General features: G+C 32.6%; 1 protein-coding gene across 1 annotated transcript; it reads right to left on the bottom strand.

The window, feature by feature from the left end:
• Nucleotides 1-3,316: 3,316 nt before the first annotated feature.
• On the bottom strand, nucleotides 3,317-4,585 carry AP2-4 (AP2 domain-containing transcription factor 4). The gene has a single exon (NM_001252694.2). The coding sequence runs from the start codon at nucleotides 4,462-4,464 to the stop codon at nucleotides 3,727-3,729; it is 738 nt and encodes a 245-aa protein (NP_001239623.1). The 5' UTR covers nucleotides 4,465-4,585; the 3' UTR covers nucleotides 3,317-3,726.
• Between the last annotated feature and the right edge of the window lie 5,148 nt (nucleotides 4,586-9,733).

A 9,733-nucleotide genomic window follows, 5' to 3' on the forward strand; every position in this document is an offset into this window, starting at 1 on the left:
AAGACAAAGAATATCGCAACAATTCCAATTCAACATATTACAACTAAAAAGGCCGAACCAACCTAAGAAGAATCCACCAAACAGACAGGCCGTCCAGATCTCGTCGTTTACACGCGCGCGACTACTGCTGTGGCGGCAGAAGCAGCGACGCTGCCGAGGAACGAGAGGAATCCGGAGCTGTTAGGCTCCTGATCGTCGAGAAAGAGATCCTCGGGAACGCGAAAAGCCCCGTGCGCGCACACGATCGCCAATCCAACCATGAGGGCAGAGATCAACAAGGATCCAACACTGGTGAGCAAAATGACAAAGGTGTGTCCGAAGAGGACGACAGGCTAATCCGAAGGGCGAAAGAGATAAAGGAACGACCACGACGCGAGGAGACCGAAGAGGACAAATAGCGAGAACGAATGCTGATGAGCGAGAGCGCAAACACCAACACGATTAGGGTTAGGTAATTTATTGACCGAAACGCATTACAATATACAAAGACGGGATTATGCGATAGCCGTCGTAGTCTTATTTCTGTTAATTACAACATTGCCACCAGGTTACATTCTAAGACGATTCTTTGTAACCGCCTTAGAATGTACGATGTAAAAATCAATATTTCTCCCCTGAATTACAAAATTGTCACCGCCTCCTATTCTAAGACGGTCCTTCAGAACCGTCTTAGAAACGTCGTAAAAACACCCTTTTGTAGTAGTGTTGGCTTCCTATCTTTCTTTCCTAGTCACCAATCAGAGGGTCAGTGACGAAATTTTTTACTTTTAATAACAGATTTTATCATTTGCTAAGATTGTAACAATAACCTTATCTGACATATTCAATGATCACCACAAAATCATTTGACAATTTTGAGATAAGATTAGAAAGTCTATCACAAGCATTCGTATTCTGCGTATTAAAATAAAATACTTGTTTTACCTCTTCAATATAAAGTTGAATAAAATTGATTTTAAACTGAACATAACTAAAATGCGTGACTAAAATAATCTCAATTAATTTTCTTACCTTACAGGAGCAGTACGATAAATTAATTGAATTGAATATAATACAAACGAACCCTTTAATGACAACTTTTGGGTAACTGGGCCAGGGCCATGAAGAAACCTCTTGGAGCCGAAAACTCATGGTCACAGTTCACACATTTTAGACCAAATAATTGTATATTTAGTAAAATTCTGTGGGCTGGGTAGCGAAGAAGGAAAGCAATGCTGTGGGCTTTATTGTTGAGGACAAGCCTTCTAGGTAAAGTCACATACCTAATGCATATCACGCTGAAAGAAAAAAGAATATAACAAATTGTTTTTTTTTTGGCTGTGTGTAAGGGAGCCACGTGCAAGCTAAGGAAATAGCTAAAGATATCATCGAGATGCATAATTGATTTGGGATTATTCTAATTTAATGAATAATCTGAAATTCAAGTCTTAACTATATAACTGTGTTAAATATTGGAATAAGAGATTTGTTTTATTGATCCTATCCAAGTTTAACAGTATTGCCTCCGGTAATTAAGCGTAGATTGCAGTTCTAAAAAATAATTGGCAAAGAAAAAAACATCACTGTATAATCTTGGAAATATATGATACATATGTTTCCTTGATCGAAATCTACTATTATTGCTTAATAACAACTTCACTAAACTATGCCTTAATAAGGCCAAGCCTGGATCATTAAACCCATGCCGAGTGTTGGATCTTGCCTTTCATTTTGTTAGGATATTATTCTTTCCCACAATCATTATTATGTGAAAAATGAGAGAACCCACATGAAAAACCATAAATAATTGTTTCTACTTGTGTGGCCTGTGTATACCTGACTACATAATCGATAATCATATCCCAAATGTCTTTTCCTAGGAAGTCCGAACATGTAATTTACACAACAAATACTACTAAACTTGAAATGACAAATACCAAGAGTATCCGTTTTTTTCAGTCCGTACACTGATAAGGGCATCTTGTTGTTTGGATTAGCATAAATTGATACGCTCACCAAATAAACTATTTACATACTTCCAAAGGGGGGGGACTAATAATCTGCAGACAATACCACACTCTGTTGGGTATAATTGCATTAAGCAAGGTAACCCCTTGTTAATATAGTATCAAATAAAAGAACCCTTCTGTTTATTAGATAAATTACAAATATTGGATTTGATTGAAGCTCACATGCTGTGTCTCAACATGCAACGTTTAAATTGTCATTTAGTTATATCATTTTCATGTGCGAGAAAATAGAAAATATGTTTAATTAAAATTCTTGCATTAGGGACATAATCCTAAGTAGGCCCAAGAATTTAGATGTTGTTCTGATGGTAGAGTATATATAGTCAACGGAATGGGTTGGTTGATCCTCTGCAGTTTCTATCTACATATCTATATGAACATGTAATACCAAAAGCAAAAAGCTTTTTTCTGTACATTTTCCATTGTGAGAGAAAGAACCCATGAAGGGCACCTTGTTGAGACCAGATACAATGTAAAAGGGAACAAGTGATAATGGGATCCCATGCCTTCGCCCATTTCATAAGAGGACAGGTCATGTGTGCTAATTGGCTCAACCCCTTATGATTCAATCAAGTTCATATATACGTAGACCAAAAAGCATCAAACTTTGTCTTTCCTTCAAATTATGCAAATTCGATGATTTCGTATATAATGTATTGTGAATTCGCGTTAATCTAATAATCCTTCCTTGAAACACCAATGAAAATGTTGCTTGTGCCAAAAGTCATTCATTTATTTTTTTTCGCTTGATACTACGTAGTCTACTAATAAATACAGACAACGTAGGCCAAATTGAAGAATACCAAACTCACAGAAATCATCATACAATCATTTTATCTTAGTAGCTTATTATCTTGGACTTGGCCTTAATCAACTTAATTGAAAGCATTTCCCAAGTAAATCCAAAACTCTTATAACAATTCTGTTTGAATTGAGTAACTATTAAAGATTGATAAAAAAATTTCTCAAAATATTTAATACAATTACATATTCAGATTCAAACCCGAGATTTTTGCCTTCACACCTATTGATCCAAGAGTTTAGTGGTGTATAAAAATTCTTTTTAAATATATTCCAATTAAGTTAACTTAAAATACTGAAACAAGGAAAAACATAATTATTCTTTAGGCAGGCAGGCAACGGAGTAAATTTTTTTTCCAAGACTGAGATGAGAGTAAATAGTCCAAGAAAAGACACACTTTTCAATGGTTCAATTTTCCACATTTTGTACGAGTATGATTCCCCCTTCTCGGTAAATTGATAAGCATCTCTGACATTTTCCTATGCAAATAACAGTTCCGTTATTTGAGTATAAAAACAACTGATAAAAATTGTTAAAATAAATGACTTTCGCAAACCCTTTCATAGTGGCCAAAGATTTCTTTCATAATAACATATAAACTAATAAAAAAAGAAATTGATTTTAACTGAGACATTGGAGACCATCTTTTCCCCCCTTCATTTACTACAAAATAATACATGAAAAACTATTAATAAATTACACATAACAAATATTGCATCAGTAATACACATGTAGAAATCCACAAAGGAGAGACCAAAAATTGTCTATTCCTTTGTGGATATCTTCCCTAGAATATGTAATTATAATTTGGTGAGTCAGTGATTGATATCTTCATATAACACCACCTGGCAAACGAATATGAATTTGTGAGCAGAAAAAATAAAAATGGGTTGGCTTGAAAGTAATGAATCACTCTCAGCAGAAACTCCACAAGCGAATGTCACTTTCTTCATACAGATCATCAAGCAACTGTGTTGAATCAATGTCAAAGAATGCCCCACTTAGCATTTGATCAACATACTTTGGGGATTGCAACCCCTCCAAGTCATACCAAGATTCCATCATGGCCATTGATTCATTTGTTTCGTCACAGATAGTAGTAGCAGTAGTAGTAGTGTAGGCCCCAAATGGTGTCAGAAGAGAGACATCATCATCAATTTGGTCTAAAGGAGATGATGATGACATTGATGGTGACGATACAAATGAAGAAGAGGTTGAAGCAAGAGGAGGAGAAGGTGGGGTGGTAGCATTATTAATAGCAATAGCATTATTGTCCAAGAAATTGTTGGCAGCAGCAGCAGCAACTCTTTGGATTGATTTTGGGGACATCATGGCAGTGTCTTGAGGGATGATATAGTGTTGTGAGGAGGAGCTTGAAGAAGGGAAGTTGAGATTGGCTGAGGAGCCTTTGAGGCATAGAAGTGCAGCATCATAGGCTCTTGCTGCTGCTTCAGCAGTTGAATAAGATCCCAACCATATCCTTGTCTTTTGGTTTGGTGCTCTAATCTCTGACACCCATGACCCCCAGCTTCTCATTCTCACCCCCTTGTACTTCTTCTTCTTGTTGTCACTTGATGATGATAATGGTCTCATTGGCTTTGATGATGATGATGATGGTTGTTCTGGGTGGATCTTGTTCTCTGACTTAACCATTCTGAATGAAAGTGTTGAGTGAAGATTGGTGTGAATAAAAAGGGGTGTTTTTGTTGAAGAGGTTTTTCTCTACTGTGCACTCTTGTGATGAGTTTGTGACTTTTTGGTTTTCCTTCTTGAAAGTGGGGAATGAAGCATATGGAAGTCGGGAAGAGATGATGCTCTATTTATAGATAGAGACTTTGGTTTTAAGGTAGCAAAAATCTCTCTAGATGGGGGGATTGTTGCCAGATGGATTTTGGTTAATTTAGATTTAATATTGAGGAATTAATTAGTTCTTAAAATGACTTCTTTTCCTTTGTCTCAGTGAAGCTTCCTTCATATACATATTATATGATGCAAAAACTAGTCTAATAGTGACGAGCAAATAAAACAAAAAACAGTAAATTACCTTCATTTTGACTAATGAAAAGAATATCCTAGTAAACTACTCAACTCACTTGCTTGCTTATGGAGAATATATGTTATTATTATTATTATTACTATTTGAAACTTATTGATTTTATCACAAAAGATATTTTTATTTTATATATTAATCAAAATCATAATATAATCCTGAATTAAAAAATAGTAATTCCTCCACTTTTACTTTATTTAATAGCACCAAAATATAAATATATTCTTAACTTGTTTTCCAATTCAAAGAAATCATACTTATTATTTAAGAGTATAAAGTTGACTTGATGGTTGAATTGGTGGAAGGGAACAAATTTTACGACTGAACAAATTTAAGGGTGCAATCCATTAATGCTTAAGACTAGAACATTAATTTCACTGTCCGTTTCAAGTCTGACTTGTCTATGTAAGTCATCATCTTCCCAAATGACATTTAATAAGCTTTTCTTTAACTGAAAAAAATAAGGATTATTTAATAAGCATACGATTTACTGATTTTTTTTATAATAATATTATAAAATGCTGATATACTATGCTGATTATACAATTTACTGATACACTATTTAATAAGCATATGCAATCACACACAGCTGTGGCTTCTCTGTATTCAGCTGCAAAACCGCGTTTTGAGCCCTCCTTCTTTTCCAAATTAAAATGTGCCTAATTTTATGCGTCACACCAAATTAGTACTACTTTACAATATTTATATTTAAATTTAATACGCAATTCAATGCTTTGTTTGCTATCGCCTGCGTTACTTGACTTTTGCATTCTTTGTCTGTCCCTCTTACTTTGAACTTAATTAACTTTTTATTTATTTATTTTAATTTTAAGGTTTTGAAATGATTCTCTACATGGTACGGCGCAGGACCAAGTAGTTTTGTCTTTTGCTTTGGGAAAGCTGCCAGCACACATGCATGGATGATATATGTCGAACACAACTTTATTTTATATATGCATGGGACATATACTATAATACGAGCCTTAATTTCCTAAGTTGGATCTCACGGTCAAATTCACACGTTCAAGGAGAAAAGGAAACACCTGTAAAACCCTACCAAGAAAAAGGATGATCATGATAGCACAGACAATTAGTCCACTGCCTAGCAAACAGCAAATCAGAATCGGCTACCCAAAGACGTGATCAAGAAACCAAACAACTCCAATTGATTTAGCTTTGACCAATAAGAAGAAAATAAAGGGTTGTCTTAAAGTTATTAGTGTTATTTTGAGATTGATTAGTTATATGAAAAAATTTGTAATCTTAATCCTTTTAGTCTTTTGGTCATATAACTTTTATTCAAATTAATGAAACTTTTTCGAAGAGTTTAATTGTTATAAACCGTTAATGTAAAGTTTTTTCATTGTGAATCAATCATAACTCGTTATATGTATTATTTTATGATTAGTAGCCAGTGTAAAAATAAAATTAAATTATGATTTCTTAATTTTATTTAAGGTTATAATTTGATCTCTTATTTATTAAAAGTTATAAAATGGTTCCTTATGTAATGTATTTTATAGCATGTTGATTCTTTTTGAAAAATTGATAGTTTTCAATTTTGGGATACAATTTTAAACATTTTTTTATTGATTTAAGTCATGAAACTTATGCCATTATATTTATCAACATGAAAAGCATGAAACTTATCCCATTATATTTATCAACATGAAAAACATGAAACTTAATTAATGTTCAGACCTAGAATGGACAAAAATAAGAAGAAAATTGCATGAAAATATGCTTAAGAAGTAACAGGAAAATAACAAAATATCTCCAAATCAATCAAATATTGTTTGTAAGACTCACTTTTCACAAGCAATGAGCCACTAGTTGAGTAATCCTTTATATGGGTCTTTGCTCGCAATCTCAACAATTTCATTGGCTCCCTACTCAGTAGTAGCTAGGGTTGATCTTGATATTTTATGGATTCGGGTGAAATAGTAAATAAAGTCCTCTTATACTCAATTACTAAAAAATATAAATATATATTACATAAAAAATAGTCACATAATTTTATTAAAAAATATGCATTTTATTACATTAAGCAAATAATATAGTTTAAACAAATTTGAAAAAGATACAAATCATTTTTATATAATTTACTTTTATGTTATCATTTATCCTTTTAATTTACATCTCCCAAAAATATTACATACACAAGTATGACAACAGTGTGGGGCAGTGGGTTTGACTCTTCTCATATCCCCATTCCTTGCATAAGGCATGATAAGTTTGAGTTTAAAAGAGACAAGTTTATATTTTTTAAACTCATCCGCAATCCCATCAATCGGGTTTTATTGAGTCTGGGTGAACTTGCATGGAACTCATCATATTTTTTTTTACTATTTTTTTACTGATATTCTAAAAATGTTAGTTTTATATTTATAAAAATTTAATTTAATTTTTATATTTGATCTCTTAAAGAAATGCTCTAGCTCCATCGCTATCTTCTATACACTACGTACTATAAAATATCTCTTTAACATGCTCTTTTAACATCAGTTGTATAAAAAATCCGATGTTAAAAAAAAGACAGTGACATCATTGTAAATAGGTTGAGTTTGTTAACATCGATTTTTTAAAAAAATGATGATGTGTTTAGATATTTACATTGATTTTTATAAAAATCGATCAATTGTTAACATCGATTTTTATAAAAATCAATGTTGTTTTCCCAAATTAAAATCCCAATATCAGTTGCCTTTTCTTTCGCACTCACGGTCAATACCTCCACTCTCAGTCTCACTCGCTCTCTTCACTCTCACTCGCGACATTGCTCACTCTCACCGTAGGTGTTGCCGCTGGCCATCGTTGTCTTTCATTGGCTTGGTCGTTGTCTCAAGCCCTCATCACTATCACTTCTTGTCATAGGTGAGAAAATCTGTATTCTTAAACTATTTTTCTTATTTTAGAGTTTTCTCCTCCATCCTAAAGAATAAAAGCAGAGAAATATGTATTTTATTAAGTTAAGGCTGATACAACCAATAAATGTACAAAAATGAATTGCTAGGTTATGCATTATAGTCCTTTACCTTATTAACATAGTGAGTTAACTTATCCATTTGCTTAAACCAAGACTCTGCATATTGGTAATGGAAATCAACCCTCATTGTCCACATTATATGATTTTCCCTCATCACATTTGCCTATATTAAGCACAACTAAATTAAATTTGCACATCTTATTTATTTGAGTGAGAAGAAAGGTAATTGGTATAAGAAATGAGATACTATGAGTTTAAATTCCAGGAGTCATATTCAAAATTTGTGACAACCTATTTCCCGTTATTCAACTAGTTATCTGCTAGTACTCAAAAGCTTGAAGAGTTGGCCCTTAAGAAATTTAGGTTATTAATCCATGTGACACCATCCACACTAAGATCCCTGGTAAGGGGTTTCTTCTGCTTGTTTTTTCTTAATTATTAATATAGTTATGAAAGACATTCCCTTTTTATTTATATTGATTTATTATTTCTACTCCTTAAGGAATTTATGTGCTATAAAAAATTTCATAGTACTGCTATATGTTGCATCATGATTCATGATTGGTGTTCCTCCTGAAAATCTGCTATATGTTTTAATTGTATCTAATTGATGAATTATTTCGAAAGTGTTAAAGATATAAGTATTCATTTGTGGTGTTTACTTTTGAATATTTTAGTTCAAATTTGTTTCTCAATTTATTGTCATTTGCCTTAGTAGAATTAATTGTTTTGTTATTAGTAAATTGTGGATAGATGATGTCATTCTTCTCTTTACTCTTTAAGGGGAAGTATGTGACACTAGATACAATGGTTATTGGCTTTTACAATTATTGTTGAGTTTGTTCTATTGTGAAATTGATAGTTGTAGTCTTCATGACATAAAATCCTTAATTTTTTTCTTTGGACTTCATTGATTTCAATGCACACTTGCACAAAAGGAGTAAACACATGAAGCATGGACTAGGTAAGAAGAATTTTTTTAGAAGATTAATCAATAAATAGCTTAACTATGCGTGGACTTAAGAATTCGCCGTACTCATCCTCTAATGCTTGGGGAAGATCCTAGTGAAAAAGAGTAACAAGTGGTTGTATACATGTAATTGTTAATATTTTATTAATTATGAGTATTAACAATAGGGGACTATGATCAAACTAAACTAAAAGTACAAAAAAATATTGAACCAATTGAGTTTAAATTCTAACCATTAGCCACTAGCTCATTGATAAGATTGTTGTAATAGTTTATTCCTTCTCGATTTATACCTCCACTTAGCTTTCCTTCTATAAATATACATTTAATAAAGAAATGGTTAAAAGCTAATATCCAGCAAGGAAAAACTTAGTTCAAAGTAATAAACCAATCAACTTACTTGGAAGAATCCTTGACCAATAAATGGAAAATCTATATGAATCCAAATTCATATCCTTCATCATCCCAACATCTTCCTTGCAGTGGTGATATGCGCCAATGATCACATCTTTGTTGCTGTTATCCATGACCTTTCCTAGATAATTATGGGTGAAGGTATTCCATACACTTGGTTCTCTGCTACCTTCCTTTGTTGCACCTTCGAACTAGCACACTATGACAGGCCATTTGATAATAATATAATATACTACACTATTGTTGACTTAGAAGAGTGACTAAACTTTGAGCTTACCTTTTCTGATTGATTGATAATTGCTAAATATGAGTTATTTTAATGATAAAAATATATTGAAAATATCTTTAAAAATATTTATTTAGCAGTTATCTTTGGCTTAAATATTAAGATTTGATATTTTTCTTATTTATGGCTTGCAGATATGAAAATGAGCGATTAAAAGAGCAAAAGATCGAGAAAATATCCAAAATATCAGGAAGTCTTAAGAAGATATCATTACAA

Source organism: Glycine max, chromosome 14 (genome assembly GCF_000004515.6).
Source record: "Glycine max cultivar Williams 82 chromosome 14, Glycine_max_v4.0, whole genome shotgun sequence".
NCBI lineage: Eukaryota > Viridiplantae > Streptophyta > Magnoliopsida > Fabales > Fabaceae > Glycine > Glycine max.

Bases quoted from the DNA above. Each gene is read 5' to 3' on its own strand.
- AP2-4 (NM_001252694.2), bottom strand. From the start codon at position 4,464: ATGGTTAAGTCAGAGAACAAGATCCACCCAGAACAACCATCATCATCA.